General features: G+C 37.2%; 1 protein-coding gene across 2 annotated transcripts; it reads left to right on the top strand.

Moving 5' to 3' along the window:
* Positions 1-124: 124 nt before the first annotated feature.
* On the top strand, positions 125-25,298 carry PDE194 (formyltransferase). Of its 2 annotated transcripts, XM_086447309.1 has the most exons (11): positions 128-434; positions 528-590; positions 1,543-1,677; positions 9,139-9,241; positions 12,448-12,518; positions 12,604-12,708; positions 13,226-13,259; positions 24,013-24,113; positions 24,446-24,505; positions 24,565-24,768; positions 24,960-25,298. In XM_086447309.1, exons 1-11 carry the CDS (start codon positions 324-326, stop codon positions 25,047-25,049), a joined length of 1,077 nt encoding a protein of 358 aa, XP_086303435.1. In that variant the 5' UTR covers positions 128-323; the 3' UTR covers positions 25,050-25,298. The 2 variants fall into 2 exon arrangements, with proteins under 2 accessions (XP_086303436.1, XP_086303435.1); XM_086447310.1 differs by lacking the exon at positions 1,543-1,677 and having other exon boundaries at positions 125-434.

Raw genomic sequence — 25,298 nt, 5'->3', positions numbered from 1 at the left:
CCAAACAGAAAAAAAATCCAGAAAACTAGATCATGTTTACAGTGTGGAACTCACCGCTTTTATTGCCAAATTCAACATTTTTATTGCCGAACTCACCGCTTTTATCGAGTTCATCACTTGTTATTGTTGAGTACACCATTTTAATTTAACGTCGAGTTTATCGTTTTTTTTTATGGTTGAGTTTAATATTTTTACTATCGTCGAGTTCACCCTTTTCCAGCTTATTTTCTATAGTGAATTATTGTATAGAAAATAACTTTGTACCGCACTCGCACGATGAACTGATAAAATTGGGGAGAGAGAGAGAGGCGTTGGTGAAGAAAATGCATTCTGCGCTGGCGCTTCGACGCTTTTGCTGTTACAGTGGAGCTTCTTCTACTTCTCTCAACCCAACAACTAAAAAGAAGCAGCTCGTCTTCATGGGCTCTCCTCAGGTACTCCTCTCTCTCTCTCTCTCTCTCTGTGTGTGTGTCTCTGTCTCTGTCTCTCTCTCTCTCTGTCTTTTAATTTTAACGGCTACATTGCAGGTCTCTGCATCTGTTCTCGACGTCCTTCTTAATGCGTGCACAGCGTCTGACTCAACGTTTCAGGTACTGGGTTTTTTCATCAACACTTTTAAAAAAAAGTTTTCTGTGTATCTGCTGACATTTATTTTTTCCAATTTTATTTATTTATTTATATAGTTGGTTTCAGCTATTTTGCTAAATTTTTAATGGGTTTTCCAAAAAGCTATGTTAAAATTTAAATATTTGAATTTTTATGCGGGAATTTGATCAAATGGGTTGTCTCCAGTATCCTTCTATGCTTCAATTCGGATTGTTTTCGTGGATTCTTAATGTGTTTTCCAAAATTTATGTTTAGTTTAAATATTTGAATTTTTATCTGGGAATTTGATCAAATGGGTTGTCTCCAATGTCCTTCTGTGCTTCAATTCAGATTGTTTTCGTAAATTCCTCATGGGTTTTCCCAAAATCATGTTAAAGTTTAAATATTTGAATTTTATCATGGAATTTGATCAAACGGCGGTTGTCTCCAAGAGCCTTTTGTGCTCCAGGGTACTTCGATTCAGATTGGTTAGATTATTTTTCATTTATGAAAATTTCCAAAAGCTGATAAATATGAATATTCCATTTTATTCTTTCATGTTTTCAAGATTGTAAACAATCTGGTTTACGGAGAATAGTTAGCTTAGTCGAGGTGGATTTGGAATGTGGAGTTATTAGTATAATATGGTTATCAAATTTTCTTGTTTGCAAGGAATGTGCTGCTAGCTATTCCACATTCCTTAGCGAGAAAGTAAGAATTCTTGGAATGTGGAGCTATTAGCAAGTCATTAAGAGTTCTTGTTTATAAGGAGAGTATTTGTCTTTATAATGCCCTTTTTTTAATGGGTAAGCTGGACTTGAACCCACAACCTCAAAGTTGTTTTGTGTCAAAACAACTGAGCTATGGGTCTGAGCCCATTGTCTTTAAAATCTTCTTGATTTGGTAGAAAAAGGAGGATGAAATTGAAAACAAGGATTATTAATCTACTTAGTTCAGGTTGCAGCTATTATCACACAACCCCCCTCTAGAAGAGATAGAGGGAAAAAGGTGATGCCATCCCCGGTTGCACAGCATGCTTTAGACAGAGATTTCCCTTCTGATCTCATTTTCACACCTGAAAGGGTTGGAGAGGTAGTGACATTTGTTATTTATTTTTTGAATATTTCTTTTTTGGTGCAGTGTGTTATTATTAGGTGTTGAGGTAACTTGTTCTCTCTGTATATTTATTTATATATTCTAAAGATTCAAGTTTGTTAGCTATTCATCTTCTGCATTTTGGGATTGAATAATTTTTTGTTTCTTGAAGCAAGCCCCATCCCTTAGGCTATGCTTGGATTGAGAGAAGTGGAGAGAAGAGAAACTCATTAAGAGAAGAGAAGAGAAGGGAAGAGAAACTCAACTTCTCTCCACCATGTTTGGATTGATGGGAGAGAACTTGGGACAACTTTGGAATTTCAAAATATCTTAAAAGAAATCTAGTGGCAGAGTTGGAATTATAAACTATTTTAAAAGGGTTTATCTCCATTTCTCTCCTCTTATCTCCACTTTTGGAGAGAAAGAAAACTCACCTTTTTTTCTCTCCAATTCTTTTCTCTTCTCTCTCCACTTAACAATCCAAACAAGAGAAATGGAGAGAAACTCATTTATTTTCTCTTATCTTCTCTCTATTTCTCTCAATCCAAACGCAGCATAAGAAATTATTATTTTTTGATGGACGTAAGCTTTATTAATCAAAAGGAACAAAGGAGGTCGAGAAGACCGGCCTAATTTAGAGGAAATAAAACTACAACTTAGGACACCCAAATTCATGATCTTACAAGTTCTTCTTGCACAACATTTCCCACTCAAAAGAAAATCCTAAAAAAGAAACCCATAAAAGCATCAACACATTTGCACCAATAGAAACTGAGGCTTAAGATGCTAGTGATCACCTCATTGAAGGAGTCTATTTCCCCACAAAACATGGCTATTTCTCCCCTTTGACATACCCAACAAACAATGGAGGAAGTCAAACTCCATAATATCTTTTCTCTAGATTTAAAAGTTGAGGTTTGCCAGCTCTGAAAGATGGATAAAACTGTTGTAAGACAACTACAATGAAAGTAAAAAAAAGGAGTCATGAAATGAGACCAAATGGCACGAGTGAAGTAACGATGAATTCCATATTCTTCATACCCAATTTACTTGGATTGATTACTGAGTGTATGGCTTGCCTCATCCAATCAACCTCCTTATTTTCTAGATAATTTCTAAGTAATTACCACTTAGATTATCTACTTGTATACAATAGACTTTTATCTATGTTTGCTACTGAGTTATATTCAATAATAGCAGTTTTGTTTCTTCACGATATAGTGGAGTGTGGACATAGTTATAAGTGGGCTTTAGTGAAAGTGATAGTAGACAGTATACCTAGCAAGGGTTTATAGTCTCATCTTCAGTGAACTATGCTACTTCATTGCAAATCCAATGTAGTAGGATCTACAGTCCAAAGTTCAACCTGAATCATTTATCTTTGAAGCAGGTTTCATGAATCTTTCACGTGTAGTTATCTAATTTTCACTGTAAGATTTATTGATTTTTGGGATTGACCTATGAAATGGTCATAATCATGCTTGCATAGTGTGGATATACTGCAGGGCTATCCATTAGGTGCTTTTTGACATTTAAATAATTGGTTTACTCATAGAAAAAGGTAGCTTAATTTTAGGTAGAACTTGTTAAAATTCAACACCAGCCCAATTGGGAAAAGCCCAGACTTATTGCCCAAGCCCAATAGTAATTTAGAGCCCAATTTCTAGAGAAAATTCTAGATATTTTTGGATGAGAGAAAAGTAGTAAACTCTAGAGTAGTAGATATTTTGGTAGAGAGTTCTAGGGGACAAATTATAACCATTAGATTAACAGTGTGTTGGCGCAATCCTAGCCATTGGTTAAAGAGGTGCCACTAGTATAAATAGGGGTGAGTTTTCCTCATTTTGCATCAAGTTGTGAGAAAAATTAAGTAGTTGCAAAACAATAAGTAAAAGATCTTGAAGGGTTGTAGAAAGTGTGAGTGTTTATAACAGTTGTGTTTTCCTAAAAGTTTTATTTTCTTTATCAAATTGTGAGTGATATTTTTTATTATGGATATAATACAAGTAATTTGTTTACTTGTTTATATCCAATATTTAAGCATTTAGAGTTGAGTACTCTAAATTTTTCTCAACAATTGGTATCAAAATCAGACGGTCAGGGATCGATTTTGGCAGAGCTATCTTGAGTCGTAAGGAGTTTGTTACTCTGTAGGATCGTTAGTCAAGTTTGTTCGGTATAGTCGAAGTTTTGTCTGCACGATGGGTGACTTTCAAGTAGTTAGAGGAATCAAGAAGCTCAATAATCAAAATTACAACACGTGGACAACATGCATGGAGTCCTACCTAAAAGGTCAAGACCTTTGGGAGGTTGTCATTGGTAGTGAAGTTACAAAACTAACAGCGGAAGATGCCAATGGCATCTTGCGAAAATGAAAGATTAAAGTAGGCAAGGTGATGTTTGTTTTAAATACCACAATTGAAGAAGAAATGTTGGAGCACATTCGGGATGCCAAAACATCGAAAGAAGCATGGGATATTTTCGCTACACTTTTTTAAAGAAAAACGATATAAAATTGCAATTTCTTGAGAACGAGCTGCTATCAATGGTGCAACGCGACATGACGATTGCCCAATACTTTCACAAGGTGAAGTTGATATGTCGCGAAATTTCAGAGTTAAATCCGAATGCTGCTATTGGGAAAACTAGGATAAAAAGAATAATTATTCATGATTTGCGACCCGAATACCGAGGTTTTGTTGCTACAGTACAATAATGGCTGACACAACCATCACTAGTTAAGTTCGAAAATTTACTTGTCAATCAAGAAGCTTTGGCTAAGCAAATGGGAGGAGTCTCATGGAAGGGTGAGGAGGAAGTACTCTACACAAACAAAAGCAAAGGCAACTTCAAGCAGCATGTCAGAGGTGAATCTAAAATGAATAGTGACAAGGCAAAATGTTATCAAAGAGAGGGAGGTTCTTGTCCAGGGGGAGCTTCAAAGAATCGTTGTAATAGTAGAAGGTTCGATGACGATTGTTACAATTGCGGGAATAAGGGTACATGGCGGCGAAAGACTGTTGGTCCAAGAAAAAATATGCTGAGAGTAATGCTGCTACTTCCGGATCTAAGGAGAAAACCTAAGATGACTGGGATGTTGAAGCGTCGTTTGTAAAGGAAGAAGAAGATGTAGCTCTTACAGCTACATCTGAACAGATTGACTACGAGAATGACTGGATTGTAGATTCAGGGTGCTCAAATCACATGACAGGTGATAAACATAAGTTGCAAAACTTGTCTGAGTACAAGGGAAGTTGTGTGGTGGTGATGGCCGACAACTTAAGGTTACCAATAGCTCACATCGATAAGACGATAGTCACACCTCGTTATAATTCTAACTAGGTTCCACTTTAGGATGTCTACCATGTCCCAAGAATGAAGAAAAATTTGCTATCCATGGCTCAACTAACATCATCAGGCTACTATGTCTTGTTTAGTCCCCAAGATGTGAAGGTGTATCGTGACCTCAAAATCTAAGAAAAGCCAACGATGGAGGAACGATGATTGGAGGAACTTGGACAACTCAAACACTTCCTTGGTCTAGAGGTTGATCGCACACAAGAAGGAATATTTCTCTATCAGAAAAAATATTCTAGAGATTTATTGAAGAAGTTCAGAATGGTCAAATGCAAATTGATCTCAACACCGATGGAACCAAATGTTAAGATGTGTGCACATGAAGGAAAAGACTTGGAAGATGCAATGATGTATCGACAATTGATAGGTAATCTTATCTACTTGACTTTGACTCGACCTAACATTTCTTATGTAGTTGGTGTGATGAGTTGGTACATGCAAAATCCAAAGAAGTCACATTTGGAAGCAGTCCGGTGAATACTGAGATACGTAAATGGTACAATTGACTATGGTCTTTTGTATAAGAAAGGTGAAGATTACAATATAGTTGGTTACTGTGATGTTGACTATGTAGGAGATCACAACACTCGCCGATCAATTACTGGGTATATGTTTACTTTTGGATTGGGAGTGATTTCTTGGTTTAGTAAGAGACATCCGACTATGTCTTTGTCAACGACGGAAGCAGAGTACCAAGCAGCAGCAATATCAGCTCAAGAGAGTATGTGGTTGATACAATCGATGAACGATCTACATCAACCAGTAAATTATGTGGTTCCATTATACTGTGATAACCAATCAACAATTCGTTTGACAGAGAATCCAGTTTTTCATACGAGAACTAAACATGTGGAAGTGCATTATCACTTCGTTAGAGAAGGTTTTTTATGAAGAGATTGAAAAGAGGGAAATCAACATAAATGATCAAGTTGCGGACTTGCTCACAAAAGGATTGAGTACTGACAAGTTCGAAAACTTTTGTTGTAAGCTCGGAATGGTGCAAAGAGTAAGAGCTGGTGTTGAGGGGGAGTGTTAAAATTCAACACCAACCTAATTGGGAAAAGCCCAAACTTATTGCTCAAGCCCAATAGTAATTTAGAGCCCAATTTCTAGAGAAAATTCTAGATATTTTTGGATGAGAGAAAAATAGAAAACTCTAGATTAGTAGATATTTTGGTGGAGAGTTCTACGTAACAAATTGTAACCATTAGATTAAAAGTGTGTTAGCACAATCCTAGTCATTGGTTAATGAGGTGCCACTAGTATAAATAAGGGTGAGTTTTCCTCATTTTGCATCAAATTGTAAGAAAAATCAAGTAGTAGCAAAGTAATAAGTAAGAGATCTTGAGAGGTTATAAAAAGTATGTGTTTGTAAAAGTTGTGTTTTCTTAAAATAGTGTTATTTCTTCATCAAATTGTGAGTGATTTTTTATTGTTGGTATAATACAATTAATTTATTTACTTGTTTATATATAATATTTGGGCATTTAGAGTTTAGTACTCTAATTTTCCTCAACAATTATTAAAATTCAACACCAGTCCAAATTTATTGCCCAAGCTCAATGGTAATTTAGAGCCCAATTTCTAGAATCTTTCTAGAAAAAACTCTAGATGTTTTTGGATGAGAGAAAAGTAGAAAACTCTAAAGTGGTAGATATTTTGGTGGAGAGTTCTAGGTGACAAATTGTAACCATTAGATTAAAAATGTTTTGACATAATCTTAGTCATTGGTTAAGGAAGCGCCACTAGTATAAATAGGGGTGAGTTTTTCTCATTTTGCAGCAAGATGTGAGAAAAATCAAGTAGTATCAAAAGAATAAGTAAGAGATCTTGAGAGGTTGTAGAAAGTGTAAGTGTTTGTAAAAGTTGTGTTTTCTTAAAAGAGTGTTATTTTCTTCATCAAATTGTGAGTGGTATTTTTTATTGTGGGTATAATATAAGTAATTTGTTTACTTGTTTATATCCAATATTTAAGATGTAGCTGTAAGAGCTACTTCTTTATCTTCTTTTACAAACGACGCTTCAACATCCTAGTCATCATCGGTTTTCTTCTTAAAACTGGAAGTCGCAGCATTACTCTCAGCATGTTTTTTCTTAGACCAACAGTCTTTCTCTATGTGGCCCTTCTTCCCACAATTGTAACAAATGCCATCTAACCTTCTACTATTACCGCGATTCTTTGAAGCTCCCCCTGGACGAGAGCTTCCCTCTCTTTGATGACCTTTTGCCTTGTCACCATTTATTTTAGATCCACCTCTAACGTACTGTTTGAAGTTGCCTTTGCTTTTGTTTGTGTAGAGTGTTTCCTCCTCACTTTTCAACAAGACTCCTCCCATTAAATTTTCGAACTCAATAAGTGATGGTTGTGTTGGCCATCTTTGTACTGCAACAACAAAGCCTCGATATTTGGGTTGCAAACCATGGATAATTATTTTTTTTTATCTTGGTTTTCCCAATAACAACATTTAGATCTAATTTTGAAAATTCGCGGCATATCGACTTCACCTTGTGAAAGTATTGGGCAATTGTCATGTTGCGTTGCGCCATTGATAGCAACTCGTTCTCGAGAAGTTGCAGTTTTATATCGTTTTTCTTTGAAAAGAGTGTAGTGAAAGTATCCCATGCTTTTTTCGGTGTTTTGGCATCTTGAATGTGCTTCCAACATTTCTTCTTCAATTGTGGTATTTAAAGCAAACATCGCCTTGTCTGCTTTAATCTTCCATTTTCGCAAGATGTCATTGGTATCTTCCACTGCCGATTGTGTAACTTTACTACCGCCGACAACCTCCCAAAGGTCTTGACCTTATAGGTAGGACTCCATGCATATTGCCCACGTGTTGTAATTTTGGTTGTTGAGCTTCTTGATTCCTCCAACTACTTGAAGGTCACCCATCGTACTGACAAAACTTCGACTATACCGAACAAGCTTGACTAACGATCTTGCAAAGTAGCAAACTCCTCATGACTCAAGATAGTTCCACCAAAATCGATCCCTGACCATCTGGCTCTGATACTAATTGTTGAGGAAAATTTAGAGTACTCAACTCTAAATGCTCAAATATTGGATATAAATGAGTAACTAAATTACTTGTATTATACCCACAATAAAAAAATACCACTCACAATTTGATGAAGAAAATAACACTTTTAAGAAAACACAACTTTTACAAACACTCACACTTTCTACAATTTCTCAAGATCTCTTACTTGTTGTTTTGCTAGTACTTGATTTTTCTTACAACTTGATGCAAAATGAGGAATACTCACCCCTATTTATACTAGTGACACCTCCTTAACCAATGGGAAGGATTGTGCCAACACACTTTTAATCTAATGGTTACAATTTGTCATATAGAACTCTTTACAAAAATATCTACTACTATAAAGTTTTCTACTTTTCTTTCATCCAAAAATATCTAGAGCTTTCTCTAGAAATTGGGCTCTAAATTACTATTGGGCTTGGGTAATGAGCTTGGGCTTTTCCTAATTGGGCTGGTGTTGAAATTTAACAATCCCCCTCAATACCAGCTTCCTTTTGCCACTTATCAATCTCTGGCTCCTTTTTGTCAATTATAGATACCTTAATCAGCACAATCTCATCTTCTGTGGAAATGAAAAGTCATATTGAGATTCTCCTTTGTTTATGAAAGTTCATGTCCTTGTACATCTTGCATTTCTTTCAAATAATGGTCGTGGTGTTTAGGCTTAGTTTCATATGCCACACTTCTTGTAATGAGTGGCCTATTAAGTTTACTATTAACGTAATTCTTCTACAGATAGGTTCATTATTAATTTTCTTTTCCGGTTTTCTGTACACTACTTTTTAGCATGCTCTCGAACTTCACAAATTTCGAAATTCATTTTTGCATTCTACGTCAGTCCAATCATCCAATTGTTCAAGGAAATACTTATAAAAAAAATAGGTTTGATATTTTTACTATGCCTTGCCAATAGCCTTCAAATAGTAGAAGTTGGAGCAAGTGTTTTGAATGTTTTTTTTTTAAATAAAAAAATCTTATCTCAGTGCTACGATAATCATTTCAAATATTGCATGTCTTGTATGCGTGAAGAGCTTTTAATACTGTCTTATTCATCATGCAGGAAACATTCTTGTCCAATCTGAGAGTTTTGCAGCCAGAACTTTGTGTTACGGCCGCATATGGGAATATTTTACCTAGCAAGTTTTTGAAGATTCCATCACTTGGTGAGTCGGTGATATTTTCTGTAGTATCTTTTTGCATTATAGACTGCTAGAAACGCTATGATTATGTTTTCCTATTTGGTAAGAACTCTACTCATCCTATAGTTTTTTTTTTCCTGCTTTTTTATAACTGAAATTTTATTAGATAAAAATGAGAATGCAAAAGAGAGATTTTCCTAGTATAATATATCAATTACACCATACCTATAAAAATCACCCTCTAAAAGGATACAATCTGTTTTCCATGGATATGTTTGGCACAATGCTTTTGAAAAGCCCGAACTCCAACATGTCTATACACCTATATTGCATTTGTAGTTCACAATATTTTAGCTATATTTAACTCAAAAACCTTATCCCAAATATTTGGGGTTAGTTAAACGAATTGTGTTCCTCCATTTCACTTTATTGAAAGCCAAATCTTTTGTTGTTGAAAGTGAGTTCATATTTGTTATTACTATCTCCATCCACATTCTTCGTTGAAAAAATAAATAGAAGGAAATAATTCTATAAAATAAGCATTTCTATGCACCATAACTTAATAAAAGTAGATTTCTAGTGTCATATAATCGTTTTGTTTAACAGCTTAATAAATGAGTACATAGAGGATGGCTGACACTAACCCTCTTTTACAATTCCTTTTTTAAAATTTTTTTATAGATAAAAATAATTTTATTAAAACAAGAGAAGGAAATTCCTTTTTTATTTTTTAGAAAATCTTTTATATAAAGAGTGATACTAACATAACCTTAAAATGCTCCAAGATGTGTTTGTATGTCAATATATGCCTGTCATCACCATTTTCATCGTCGATTATGGTTATTCATAGTTCTCCCTTCTCCAACAGATCTGTCTTTTGGAAATTCCTCTATTCAGCTTTGTCTAGAGCCATGCCTTATCTTATTGCAAGCATAGTCACCAAGTTGGATTACGGGTTTAAAAGGGCAAGGGAAAACTTTAGAAAAAGGGAAAGAAACGAGAAAAAAATTATAAATATAAAAATTAAAAAATATATAATACATTAGATATTTATTCTAACTTTTCAATATATTTCTGAGCAAAAAATACTATTGAACGTCCATGCTTAACAACTTATTTGCACACATAATTGTACATTATGATTCTGAAAAGTCTACTTATCAACGTATCTTTTGAGCAAAATAACACATTATTGTCAAAATAAAAAAAATGTTAACATTAAGACATTATCATCAAATCCCACATTAAACAATATTTATGAACCAAATCACCAACAACCGTAAGGCTACAAACTATAAGCCTATAAAAATAGATTACCATCATTATTATTATTTGAAAAAAACCGTGGTTAAAATGTGAAAAATTCGTTTAAAATGTGTTTAAAATGCATTTCTTGAAAAAAAAAAATATTTTTATCTTTTTAATCATTAGAAGTACAAAAAGCTTTTAAACACAACTTAAGAAACAAAGGATTTTTTTTTATGACTACGATTCCAAATGTTCTCGTATTTGTTCTCACTACCTCATATCCCATATTAAACAAATTTATGAGCCAAATTACAAACAACCATAAGGCCACAAAAATTAACCATAAGCCTATTGTTAACCAACCAACTACTCCAAAAGACCGATCTGTTGGAGAAGGGGAGAACTATGAATATAAGAGGGTCATAGGACTTAACTGGGGTATGACTCACCCAAGAGTGGAGGAAAATATACACTCAACACTCCCCCTCACCCATAAGAGTGGAAAGATTCGAACCTATGACCTTACGAACTAGCGCTCTGATACCATGTTAACCAACCAACTACTCCAAAAGACCGACCTGTTGGAGAAGGGGAAAACTATGAATATAAGAGGGTCACAGGGCTTGATTGGGGTATGACTCACCCGAGAGTGGAGGAAAATATACACTCAACACCTATAAAATGGATTATTATTATTATTATTATTTTGAGAAATGTGAAAAATGCATTTAAAATATGTTTAAAATGTAAAAACATGTTTCTTGAAAAAATCATTTTTTTTTATTGTTCTAATCATTCGAGGTATAAAATGTGTTTAAACGAGACTTCTAGAAAAATAGAGTTTTTTGTGACCATGATTGCATATGTGCCCATAACTATTCTCACTACATCAATCCACGTACTTTTGGATCATCCTCTTATAGAACCTTCAACTTGGACAATCCTTATAACTGAAACTGTAATCATCGTTGGTTGTACATGACCAAACCATATCTAGACTTTCTCCGAGTTTATCACCTATTTGGTTTACTCCTACATTTTCATGAATGCACTCATTTTTTTAGTTTTATCTTATTATTTTCATAATCTATTGTTGCTTCTTAGTTCTCCTAACATTCAGCTCCATAGAGAATACTAGTCTTACTGTTATCTTATAAAGTTTTCCTTTTAATTTGATTTGGCACATGTTGGTTACATAGTGCTCCAAAAGTACACCTTCAGTTTAATCAAGTTAGAAGGTGGCATATTTTTCACCAGCTGCCGGCCAGATGTAACTATCCTCCTTTATCTGCACTTGGTACTAGCAATGTAGTGCAAAATAAACATTACACAGGAAGAGTAAGTAATGCGTCAAGTCCTAAAACTGAAATATCCTTGTTACCTTGGATCAAACTGTCCTAGTTCACGGTGACATCGATTGTTACATGCTTACACTCATGGACTTCGTTCTTGATAACCGGTCAATCAAAGACTAGAAACTAATAACTTTGCAAATTTAGGGAACTACATGACTCTCATCTTAAAAGATTGGACGATCGTGTTCCTCATAAAATCCAAACATAATGTTGAAGTTAGTTATGATGGTCCTAAATGCATGTCAAATAGTCTTATATCACCTTGGTGAACTTAAGGGATTATGAATACCAATATACAAATTAAACTTACCAATAAAAGAATACAAACTTAATTAAAATCAATGGTGGTGTTGTAGATACTATGTATGTAATTGTGTAAGCATCTTGTTTGTTATGTCGGTATTACCAAGAAGGAAAACAAGTTACTTGTAATAAGGCTTTGATGATGGTGTTGTTCACGATGAATAATTTCTGCACGTATTTGTTCTCACTCAGTGAACAAATAAATCAAGCAACAAAAGATCTATAATTAATCTCCTGCATTGTGGATTCCAAATTAATTTATCAAGTACCTTTAATTCTTGTATTTGAGTTTTTTTTTTTCCTTTTCAAACTTGATGTTGGCAGGGACTGTTAATATACATCCAAGTTTGCTGCCTCTATACCGCGGTGCTGCTCCTGTTCAAAGGGCATTGCAGGTTCATTGTTTTAGGATTATTCGCCAACAATATATCCATGAATCTGATCGCTTGTGTCTTAGTATTTTTTCTTTTTCTTGATTAGGAAGGTGTTAGAGAAACAGGAGTATCGCTCGCATACACAGTTCGTGCACTGGATGCTGGACCAGTTATTGCCTGTGAAAGATTTGAAGTTGATGATCATGTTAAGGTTTACAAGTATAACCTTTCTTGGAATTAAATGATTACATTCTTATAGTCAGTCTTTGTCTTCTTTTTTTTTTTTTTTGATTAGGCCCCATTAAGTATGTGGTCCATGTTGAATGTTTGAGATTGGTGAGTTCGTTCACCCATCTATATGTATTATGGGGGTGGGTAGTATAATTTTGTTGTGCTGATGTAAATCAATATAATGTTCTATATGAAAGGTTTATTGAGGTTGTTGGAGCTGAAGTCCATAATATTGTACCTTCTTGTATAACATTGTAGCATTGATGTTGCAATGCTTCATTAGTGAATGTAGAAGATTTTCCTTCTTTGATCTGCATCAGCAACATATAAATTCAGCTTTGTTCTCCAACACAAACCCATCTTAAACATGCTACATTGATCTAATAATGAAGAACATTATAATTTATTTTTTATTCCTCTAACGTGCATTCTTGATTAAATGATTCACTTCTGCTTGCACTTTTCGTAATTGATGTTATTCTATTATCTATGTGCAGGCACCAGAGTTACTTGCACTACTATTTGGCCACGGTATCATGTGTTCTCTCATCTTGATTTGCTGTCAACTTTATTTCTAAGACCAGAATTCATGTGATTCATGTCTTGCTAACATTATCTGAGTTATCCTCGGGAAATTATATATTTTGCTTCTTTTACTACCTTCAAGGAGGACGAGACTATACTTGGTTTCCCTCCACAATTGTAGGGCTTAGATCTCCAAAAAAAAAAAAGGTTGGTACTTTTTGGGTCATTGAGGAGAGAATTAGCTGTCTTTTGGGATTGGGTAGTTGAGTGCAAATTCACCAAGATCCCAGTTCTTGGTCTTCTTTGGGGCATAAAAATAGCTAAATGTCTCCACAAAAAATAAAATTGTGTTGGAGGAGATTTTTGAAATTCCAATTGTTGGGCATTTGAAAAGAAGCAACTAATTTGGAGGACCTTCCATATTATCCAAGAGGACCCAACAATGCAGTTCTCTGTTTGCCAGGATTGGTTGATGAAGTGGCATATCAATTAGCCGAGGGAGTTGTTCATTGAGAAATTTGGTATTGTTGTGTAAGCTTGCCTTTCTAACGATCCTTTATACATTGTGGTTCTTTTTCCCCTTTTGTTCTCTATTTACCTTTTTTTTTTCCATGTTTATTAAAACTTTATTAGTTAAAGGCAATGATTGCGCTTACAATGGGCATACTTTATAGTCATATTTGCAAACGAAAGGCTTAAGGGGGTCATTAGAGAGGGTTATTGTTAAATAAGTCTGTAGGGTTATTTTAGTCTTTTCCCTTCTTTGTTTATCTTATGTAATTCTTATATAGCCTAATTAGGGCTAATTAATTAAATACTTAATCTTCCATCTCTGTTTCGAACTTGGTATCAGAGCCTGTGATCTGAATCGAACTCGAACTCCTTCTTCTTCCTCTACAAACTCAATCGACTCATTCTTCCTTGGAAACAAAAACCCTACATCACTCGTCTTCAACCTATATCACCCCTACGGGGGTTATTTGTTGCTGAAAACCCCATGCTATAGGGAGTCAACTTGATTCAAAGCTTGCGATTAGGCTATACTCACAGCAACGATGCTGTTTAAGTCGTGTGACACCTCTAATGGCTGTAGTAAAGTCGTGCAACGCTTCTAGTGGCTGTAGTAAAGTCGTGCAACGCTTCTAGTGGTTGTAGTGAAGTCGTGCGACGCCGTTGGTGGCTGTAGTGAAGTCGTGCGACACCTCTGGTGGCTGTATTGAGGTCGTGCGACACCTATCGGAGCAGCCTGGACATCTGCGATCACAGTAAGTGGTTTGTTTAAGTTCTTTCAACACAGCAAGTTGCTGTTCTGACCTGTACGACTCATCAGGTGGCTGTGTTTTTAATTGTTTAACTCAAGTAGTGGTTATAAGAGGGTGCCGACAGTGTTTTGAACACCTACGAAGTTTTTCGATCACATTAGAGTGTTGTTTGAGGCTGTTCTCCCACTTATCTTGCTCATTGATTACCTATACTTGCGGTAATGATTAATTGGATCACCTACAACAGTATTTAATCAACCCTTATAGCTCTTTTGATCGTGCATTGTCACCTTTAGGGTGCTGCGATCACTTTATCCTAGGGAGTTGTGCTCTCATCTTCTTGAACTCTCTTCAAACCAAAGTACTCGGATTATTTGATGGCCTCTGAGTCATCCTTTTCCTCGATCATTGGTACTAGTAATGGGTCGAGTGATTTTCTGTCTCATTCAACCGACTTTCCTGACATTCAAATCACTACCGTGAAATTAGATGGTCCTAACTATCTTCTGTGGGCACGATCGGTTGAAATGTTCATTGGTGGAAAAGGGAAGATCGGTTATCTCACAGGGGCGGACAAACAACCTACACAGACCGACAGTTCTTACTCCCAGTGGTTTGCTAATGATTCTATGGTCCGTTCTTGGCTGGTTTCATCGATGCAACCACACATTGCAACCGGTTTTATGTTCTCCTCGACAGCAAAGCAGATATGGGATTCCGCAAAGAGTATTTACTCGCAACGTCAAAACAATGTCCGAATTTTTAACCTAGAGCGTGAGATTTCTCGACTCTCACAGGGTGACTCTTCTGTTACTGCTTATATATCACAACTACGTGCTCGGTGGGAAGAGTTGAGATTTTATTCTTCGTGTTACTCCTGGAAGGACCCTCTTGATGAGACATTATATGCGTCAATTCTGGACAAGAATCGGGTTTTTCAGTTTCTGGTTGGTTTCCGGGATGAGTTTGAGTATGCGAGAGTTCATTTATTGAGAATGGATCATTTTCCTTTCCTACAAACTGCGTATTCCTATGTCTTGGTTGATGAGAGTCGTCGCGCAGCTATCATACCCCTTTCTTCGGGAAATCACTCCGTTATTCTTGCTCGTCTACCTTCTTCACAATCCCTCAGTGGGACTTTGCCTACCCGTCAGCGACATAAGTGTGATCATTGTGGAAAGTTGGGTCATGTGAAGGCTCGTTGTTATGCACTTCATGGTCGTCCTAACCAGCATCGTCAACAGTCTCAACGGTCTTCAGCTCATGTAGTTTCTCAGCAAACGAATGATTTAGCACCTCCTTCAGTTACTACCTCCTCGTCGGATTCGGTATCTCTGTCCCAAGCCGAGCTTGACAAGTTCAGAAAATTCTTCAATCAGATAGAGACCTCATCTCAGCCAGTTTCTACCTTCGCTCACTCAGGTACTTTTCCATCTGCACACAATGTTTCTACCACTTCCTCACCATGGATCATTGATTCTGGTGCCTCCGATAACATGATCGGTACGTCTTCCCTATTTAAAACCTATAGTATTTGTTCTGGTCATCGTAAGGTCCGACTAGCTGATGGTTCTTTGTCTTCCATAGCTGGTCAAGGTCATTTACCCGTTACATCTTCTTTATCCTTAACTAACACACTTCATGTTCCTCAACTTACTACTAATCTTGTATCTGTTAGTAGTCTTACAAAAAATTTGAACTGCAGTGTAACCTTTTATCCCTCTTATTGTGTCTTTCAGGATCTGGAGTCGAAGAGGACGATTGACACTAGACATGAAGTAAATGGATTGTATTTCTTGGACGTTCCCGGTTCCCCTAGCACTCATTCTGCTCTTCAGCTTAGTAGTAGTCGTAGTCAGTCTAATAAGGCTCTTGTAATGCGTTCGCATTTACGTTTAGGCCATATTTCTTTTGGATATTTGAAACACATGTTCCCTACTTTATTTCATAATAACAATTTGTTTGATTTGTCTTGTGAAACTTGTCAATTAGCTAAACATGTGCGTTCTTCTTATCCTATTAGTATGAATACTACTACACCTGCTATGTTTGACTTAATTCATTCTGATGTGTGGGGTCTTTCCCCTGTCACATCCACTTTTAGTTTTCGCTATTTTGTTTTGTTCATCGATGACCACAGTCGTACCACTTGGGTTTATTTTATGAAACACAAAAGTGAGGTTTATGGGATCTTCAAGCAATTTCTTGGTATGGTTCATACCCAATTTGATTGTACCATCAAGACCTTCCGTTCTGATCATGGTACTGAGTATATCTATAGTGAGGTCTTGAAACTTTGTTTAGAGTCTGGCATTGAGCATCAAATGTCCAATGTTAAAACCCTCAGCAGAATGGTCGCTCAGAACGCAAAAATCGCCATATTATAGAGTTAGCTCGTGCCATTTCTATTGGCATGAATGTACCTCAATCCTATTGGGCCGATGCAGTTCTTACTGTTGTTTACCTTATTAATCGGACCCTCTCTAGTGTTCTTCAGTTTGCCACACCCCTCTCTAAGCTCTCTCCCGATCGTTCTGTGTTTCCACTTCCTCCGCGTGTGTTTGGGTGTGTCTGCTTTGTTCAAATTTTTGCCCAAACTCATACTAAACTTGACCCTAAGGCTGTAAAATGTATCTTTCTGGGTTATTCCTCTACCCAGAAAGGATACCGTTGTTACCATCTTCCTTCTCGACGGTGTTTCATTTCTCGAGATGTTTCTTTTTTTGAGCATACTCCTTACTATAGTGGGTCCGTTGGTATTCAATCTGAGTGGTTTCCTCTAGATTCACCTGATGATTCTTTTCCTTCTTTATTTCCCCTTCCCATGCCTGTTCCTCCATCTCCACCCCCTGTCAGTTCGTCCTCTCCTCCATTGCAGGTTTACTCTCGACGTGCCGTGATACTACCATCACTTCTATGTCCGACCAGCTCGCCTCCAGCTCCGCCTCCGTCTGTTCCCTGTGATGATCGTCCTATTGCCACTCGTAAGGGTAAGCGCACTTGTACTTATCCCATTTCAAATTATATATCTGATTTTGCACTATCACCCTCCTATCGGAGTTTTCTTGCTTCTGTTTCCGCTGTTTCTCTTCCTACTACTGTTGCAGATGCTATTGCTCATCCTGAGTGGCGCGCAACTATGATTGATGAGTTGACTGCTCTTGACAAGACTCAAACTTGGGAAATTGTTCCTCTTCCGCCTGGACGGAAAGCTGTGGGTTGTCGCTGGGTCTTCACGCTTAAGCATAATCCGAACGGTTCCATTGCTTGTTATAAGCCCGTTTGGTGGCCAAAGGTTATGCTCAGACTTATGGGATTGATTATCAGGAAACTTTTATTCCGGTTGCCAAGATGGCCACCATTCATGTTCTCCTTTCTGTTGCTGCTATCCGAGGATGGCATCTCTTTCAGTTAGATGTCAAGAATGCTTTTCTCAATGGTGATCTTCAGGAAGAAGTCTATATGGTCCAACCTCCTGGGTTTCTTCCTTCTGCTTCTCCTGCACATGTTTGTCGTCTTCGCCGGTCCCTTTATGGTCTGAAGCAGTCTCCTCATGCTTGGTCTGAGCGCTTCATTATGGTCATGCATCAGTTTGATTTTCATCAGAGTTATGCTGATTGCACCTTGTTCTTGCGTCACTCCCAAGGCAAAACTGTTGCTCTGATTGTGTATGTAGATGATATTGTTCTTACTGGAGATGATGCCGATGGCCTTACCAAGGTCAAAACTTACTTAGGACGTCAATTTGAGATTAAGGACCTTGGCTATCTTCGCTATTTTCTGGGTATTGAGGTTGTCCGGTCCCAGTCTGGTATATTTATTTATCAGCGTAAGTATGTTCTTGATTTACTCAGTGCCTCTGGTCAGCTTAGATCTCGTCCAGCTGATACTCCTATTGAGCAGAATCACAGGTTGGCTGATTCTGAGGGGGAGTGTGTGTCAGATATTGGCCAATATCAGTGTCTTGTGGGAAAGTTGATCTACTTGTCTATGACTCGCCCTGACATTGCCTATGCTGTTAGTGTTGTAAGTCAGTTTATGCACTCGCCTCGAACATCTCATCTTGCTGCTGTTTATCGTATTCTTAGATACCTTAAGGGATGTCCTGGTCGAGGTATTTTATTCAACAATCATGGTCATTTTCGCATTGAGGCATGGACAGATGCAGATTATGCTGGTTCAGTGACTGATAGAAGGTCTACTTCTAGGTATTGTACTAAAGTTGGTAGTAACTTGGTAACTTGGCGTAGTAAGAAGCAGGATGTGGTTTCTCGGTCGAGTGCTGAGTCAGAATACAAAGCTATGGCACTTGGAGTATGCGAGTTGTTGTGGCTCAAAATCTTACTAGCTAATTTATGTCTTCCTATGCCGGTCCCCTTTTTACTATATTGCGATAATAAATCAGCTATTAACATAGCTGCAAATCCGGTTCAGCATGACAGAACGAAGCACATAGAAGTTGATCGTAATTTCATTAGAGAAAAGATAGTTTTTGGACAGATTTGTACTCCCTTTGTTCCTACCTCTCAACAACTTGCTGATGTTCTTACTAAAGGTGTTAGTAAAACTTCCTTTGAAGATGTCTTGTCCAAGTTGGGCATTGTTGATATCCACGCACCAACTTGAGGGAGGGGGAGTGTTAAATAAGTCTGTAGGGTCCGTAGGGTTATTTTAGTCTTTTTCTTCTTTGTTTATCTTATGTAATTCTTATATAGCCTAATTAGGGCTAATTAATTAAATACTTAATCTTCCATCTCTGTTTCGAACTGTTATTATAGTAATCGTTAACCTAGAAATTTTGTTTGGCTATAGGATAACATGATTCACAACACATGTAATTGTTGAACTGCCCTTGTTTACATTATTAATGTTCTCTTTCATGAGGATTTTCTCTTTGTTTATCTGTTCTTTATCTACTTTTAGTTGGTTTCGAGTCTTCTTTCAATGTTAGTTGACAATCTTCAGTTTCTTTTACTTATGGTTGATGTATTTATTTATCACGAAGGGAGACTTACTATTAGATTCAGGGATTCAACACTCAAAGTTCCTCTCTATCAAGGTTATCCTACATGTGAACCTCACTTTCACAGTCATATGCTTTAACTGAGAATGATGCACGAATCTATCAACTTATTTGTGAGTTGACAATTTTTCAACAAGGAGGCAATTTTATTTCTAATTATTATAGTGTTCTCTAGTGTCAATGGGAGGACCTAAGTCAATATGAGCCCCTTTCTGAGCTCCAACCTGAGTCAGCTAAGATTGTTGTAAAGCGGGTTGAAAATCGCCAGATCTATGAATTTTTGAGAGGCCTTCGCATTGACCATGAGCAGTTGCACACTCAAATTCTAGTGACATCCCTTATTCCTCCACTTCGCACCATCTATGCCATAGCTTTTAGTAAAGAGTGTTGTGCAGTTATATCTTCAAGGACTTCCTCTATTGCTCTTCAGGATTGTATTGTTTTTGCCAGTGCATCTCATTCTCTCATTCCTCCCTCTGTTGGATGTGGTCAAAAGAATGATCGAGGTTGTAGTGATTGTGGTCGCGGTTGTGGTCACTCTAGTGTGATATGTTCCCACTGTGGTATTGTGGGGCATGACTATGCTCAGTGGTATCGTTTCCATGATTATCCAAAGGGTTATCGTTTTCGTTTTGTTGCTCCAAGTGATTCCATCTTTGTAGATGCTTCCCAACCCGAATCTACTGTTGATGCTTTGAGCTCAATGAAAGCAAATATAGCTGAGATTATGCATACCATTGCGTTACTTTGCGCTGAGATGCGACTTCCATCCAATCCCACTGCTCCTGCTACACCCTCTTCCATATCATATTTCCCAATATTCTACAATTGACCCTTCCTCATCTATAACTTCAGTTATCCATGATTCTTTAGCTTATGTAGTCACAGCTACATCTTCTCCCACTGAGTGGGTCATAGATTCAGGAGCCACTAACCACATGACAGGTGAGTCATAGAGTTATTCCTTATATTCTCCACCTTCCTTTCTAAAAAATGTTCGCTTTCCTAATGGTTTTTCTATACTTGTTACTGGGATAGGAACCATCCCTATCTTTTCTTCTCTCTCTGTCTCACGTTCTACGTGTTTCTCATTTTTCTACTAATCTTCTTTTTGTCAATAGTTTTGTTAAACATTTAAATTGTTGTGTTATTTTTTATCTTTCATATTGTGTTTTTTAGGACCTGACTACGAGGAGGATTGTTGGTAGGGGTGTTGAGAGAGGATATGCTTATACTACTTGGATATTTATTGTTCGTCTTTTGTTGCCGCTACCGCTACTGATGTCTACTTTTTTTCCTTTCTCTATGGATGCTAGTGTGGATACTGGCATTTTAAGCTTGGGCATGTTGTCTTTCAGACCTTGTGTGCTTTAATTCCCAAATTTTGTACTTCATTTAAATTTCAATGTGCGATTTGTGAACTAGCTGAACATGGTAGAAATATTTATCCTTCACGCATGCATCATTGTCAGTTTATGTTTGAGTTGGTTCACTCTGATGTTTGGGGACTTTCCCCAACCACATCTATTATGTTACATTTATTGATGACTACTCTCGTGCCACTTAGGTATACCTTATGAAAACTAAGGATGAATTTTTTTCTAATTTTCCTGAATTCCATGCTATGGTGTCCACCTAGTTTGGTACTTCGATTTAAGTTCTTCGGTCCGATAGTGGTGATGAGCATTGGTACATCCCATTTGTCCACTATCTTCTTGACCATGGTCTTATCCATCAATTTACTTATCCTTACACCCCTCAATAAAATGGTATTGTTGAATGTAAAAAATCGCCTTTTTGTTGGCGTTGCTCACTCTTTGTTATGTGGTATGTAGCATAAAAACCTATTGGTCCATGCAATGCCTTCGATTCTTCATGGACATATTCAATTAAAAACTCTTCATCCTGGGCATCCCATTTTTCCTATTGAGCCACATGTTTTTGGTTGTACTTGTTTTGTGCAGGATCTTATTCCTAGTCTTCACAAGTTAGACAATAACATGGTTCGTTGCTTTTTTTGTTGGTTATTCTGGTATGTCTAAAGGATATCACTATTATGATCCTACATCATGTCGGTTTTTTTACTTCCATGGTTATTACTTTTCTAGAGATCCTTCTACCCCTCCTATATTATTGCCTTTGCCTATTCCAATTGATCTTTCTCAACCGAAGGAGTATCTCACTTATGTTCGTCGCAAGTGGCATGGTTCCTCCTCTCAACCACCTCTTTCCATGTTGGCACCTCTGGTAGGTCTCTCACCTTATTGCTACATCAACTGCTTCTCTTATTCTCGTTGATCGCATTAGTCCTATTGATACTTCTGCTCAATTGCCTATTGCTCTTCGTAAGTGTGTTACTCCTTACCCGCTTGCTAGGTATGTTGCTTACCAAGCCATTTCTTCCCCTTATCGGGCATTTCTTTCTATTATTGACTCTATGACTATCCCATGCATGGTTTCTACTGCTCTTGCTGATCCTGCATGGACAACTGCTATGCTAGATGAAATGGCTGCTTTGCAAAGTAATTAGACATGGGATATGGTTTTTCTTCCCCATGGGAAGAAAACAATGGGTTGTCACTGGGTCTTTACTGTTAAGCATAACTCTGATGGTAATATTGCATGGTACAAAGCTCGTCTTGTTGCTCGTGGTTTTATTCAGGCTTACAGCCTTGACTATGATGCCACTTTTGTTCGGGGCAAAGTTGACTTCGGTTCGTATCCTTATCTCCTTGAAACTAATCAGGATTGGTATCTTCATCAGTTAGATGTGAAGGATGCCTTTCTTCATGAGCATGTCACATAGGAAGTGTATATGGATCTACTACTTGGGTTTCTGCTTCAGTGGGGAGTCCATGAAGAAGGTCTGCAAACTAAAATGTCTATTTATGATTTGAAGCAATCACCTAGAGCTTGGTTTCATCGCTTCAACGGAGTGATGATTAGTATGGGTTTTCAAAGATGTCACTCTGATCATACTGTCTTCATTCATTATGGTTTCACAAGTCATACCATAGTCCATGTTGACAACATCATTCTCACTAGAGATGACTCATCATTCATCACGTATGTGAAGAAGGCACTAGGCCGTATATTTGAAGTGAAGGATTTGGGCCCTCTAAAATATTTCCTTGGGCTTGAGGTTACTTGTTCCAATAGAGGAATTTTTCTCTCGCAAAGGAAGTATGCCTTGGATCATTTGTGTGATACCGATATGATTGTTTGCATACTGGCTACTTCACCTATGGACCCGAAGCCATCTCTACATGAGATTGAGGATGATCTTCTTCATGATCCACATACCTATCAGCAACTTGTATGCCGACTGATTTATCTTGCCCTCACACGACCAAATATATGTCTTTGTTGTGAGTATAGTTAGTCAGTCCATGCATGCTCCTCGTTCTATCCATCTCATAGCAATTCATCGTATTCTCTATTTTATCAAGTGTAGTTCGAGCCGTGGACTTGTATATCGTTCGCACGATCATCTGGATCTCACCGTTTTTACTGGTGCAAAGACAAGATCTGTTTTTGATCGTCGTTTGACCTTAGGATATTGTGCCTTTCTAGGAGGCAATTCAGTTGCATGGAAGAGTAAAACAACCAATGGTATCTCACTTGCGTGCTGGAGCTGAGTATAGGGCTATTGCTCATGGTACTTGTGAGCTTCTATCTCTTCGAGGTGAGTTAGGATTTCCTATCAAGAGATCTATGTCGCATCTTGTGACAATGAAGAAGTAAAGAAGATTGCGTCAGATTCTATAATGTATGAGCAAACCAAGCATATAGAAGTTGATATACACTTTGTCCGTGAAAATGTCCAAGATAGTTTGCTTAGGTTGCAATATATTTCTTCTTCTCATCAGCTTGCAGATATATTCATCAAATTTGTCGGACCATCCATCCTTCACGATGTCACTGTCAAGCTGGGCAAGTTTGATGTTTATGTTCAAGCTTGAGGGAGAATGTTGTAAAATATCTAGTTTCTATGGGTGCATGTATCATTTTTGGTGTGTATGTATGAGGGTATACTTGTAAATTATGTAATCTTCTCTTCACCTTAATACAAAGTCTAGTAGGATTATTGCCCTATAAGCAAGTTATACCAAATAATCAAGTCTTCCTATTATCAAAAACCTTCATTCTTCCGTATGTGTTTAAGTTGCTAATGCTGTCAGCTTTAGAGGCCATAACCATTTGTTAGTATCTAATGGTAGCCATCAATAGCGTAGGGAAGCTATTTTTGGGATCTACACGATTGAAACTATATTGCATGTTATTGGTTTTTCCTTGACATTTATAACGTCTTGCATTGTCCCATTTAATTTTATCATAATATGCATCCATTTAGTTTCTTCATCATTATATGCTCTTTTGTTTGAATTAGATTTGTACTATGTACACTTTCTCGATAACAATTGTTTCATTCAGTTGCCTTTGTTTATTAAATACCTGTTCTTGTGTTATGTAGGATCTAAAATATTGATCCGTGAACTTCCCTCAATATTTGATGGATCTGCAAGGCTAAATGCACAAGCCCAAGATGACTCTAAAGCCACTTTGGCCCCAAAGGTATTCCTTGCATCCACAAGTGGCATGAGAGCTAAAATGAACCCTCTCTGCACTGTTTATATGTAATTTCCCTCCATAATTTTTGTTGCACAGTTTTTTAGTTTTTATATATACAGCCATGAAATTCATTCTTTCTATTAAGCATGAAATTCATGTTGTTTTGCTCAAAACTACGTGTACCAAACGCTAGGATCTAAATCAATCATTGTGTAGGTTGGTTTTATAGATCTAGGGAACTACACCGACTCTTTTGTTCCAATTCAATCGAGTTGGTCATATGGGCTACGTTCCACTACTCTAATTTATAGTAGAGCCATTTTCTTCTTGTGCAGATAACGGCAGAGGAATCATGGCTATCCTTTGATCAAGAAGCTATAGTCCTACACAACAAGGTAACTCTCGCTTTCTTCTCTTGATTTGGCTAAATAGTCACAAAAAACGACCTCTCTAGGTTCGGGCATTTGCAGGGTGGCCAGGAACGAGAGCCAAAGTTCGTGTCCTCGACATCAACAATGGTCAAGATAGTGTTCTAGAGCTTAAAGTCATCACCACAAAAGTTTGCAACCTTGGCAATTTTCAGGGTAACGATGAAGATGATGTGAATTTCATCGGGGGTGCATTGGTGATTCCATGTGGTGGACACTCGGCACTCGAGGTAAGGGCCATCATTCTTTAGAGCTACTATTGGCACATGAACTTTTACTTATAACACCCAATAATTTAAGATATTGGCATGTAATAAGTAAAAATTGGGGTGCCAATAGCAGTTTTTTTTCCCTCTTACCCAATGTGTTTTCCAAAGAAGGTTTATTTTCATGTAACATGGATTCTCTGTCACTCAATCAGGTACTAGAAGTCCAGCTTCCGGGAAAGAAAGTAGCGAGTGCAACTGCTTTTTGGAATGGCTTGCGAGGTCGAAAACTGAAGAAGTTATGATCGATCAAAGGGTTTTCCTCATAAAGGCATAAAGATGAATTTTCTATTTATTTTTCTTATTATTAACTCTACTAATGGTGGTTTTGTTTAATTTTTTTTAAAGAAATGTTTATTTAGTCTTCCCCTTTGGAATTCTTTAGTTCAAGTTTTGAACAAAGTAGAAGTCAGTGATTTTTGTTTAATGATCCTAGCTAGCATTTTATTATATGGCTCCGGGCTTTCCATTTAAAAAAAGAACTGCTATTGGCA

Source organism: Akebia trifoliata, chromosome 7 (genome assembly GCF_017979445.1).
Source record: "Akebia trifoliata isolate Shusen 1 chromosome 7, ASM1797944v1, whole genome shotgun sequence".
Taxonomy (NCBI): Eukaryota; Viridiplantae; Streptophyta; class Magnoliopsida; order Ranunculales; family Lardizabalaceae; genus Akebia; species Akebia trifoliata.
The sequence above is the reverse complement of the archived record's forward strand: the minus strand, read 5'-3'. Positions and strand labels throughout refer to the sequence as shown.

Bases quoted from the DNA above. Each gene is read 5' to 3' on its own strand.
- PDE194 (XM_086447309.1), top strand. From the start codon at position 324: ATGCATTCTGCGCTGGCGCTTCGACGCTTTTGCTGTTACAGTGGAGCT. The intron at 9,242-12,447 runs GTGAGTCGGTGA...TGATGTTGGCAG, and splicing joins TTTGAAGATTCCATCACTTG to GGACTGTTAATATACATCCA. The intron at 24,769-24,959 runs GTAAGGGCCATC...TCACTCAATCAG, and splicing joins GTGGACACTCGGCACTCGAG to GTACTAGAAGTCCAGCTTCC.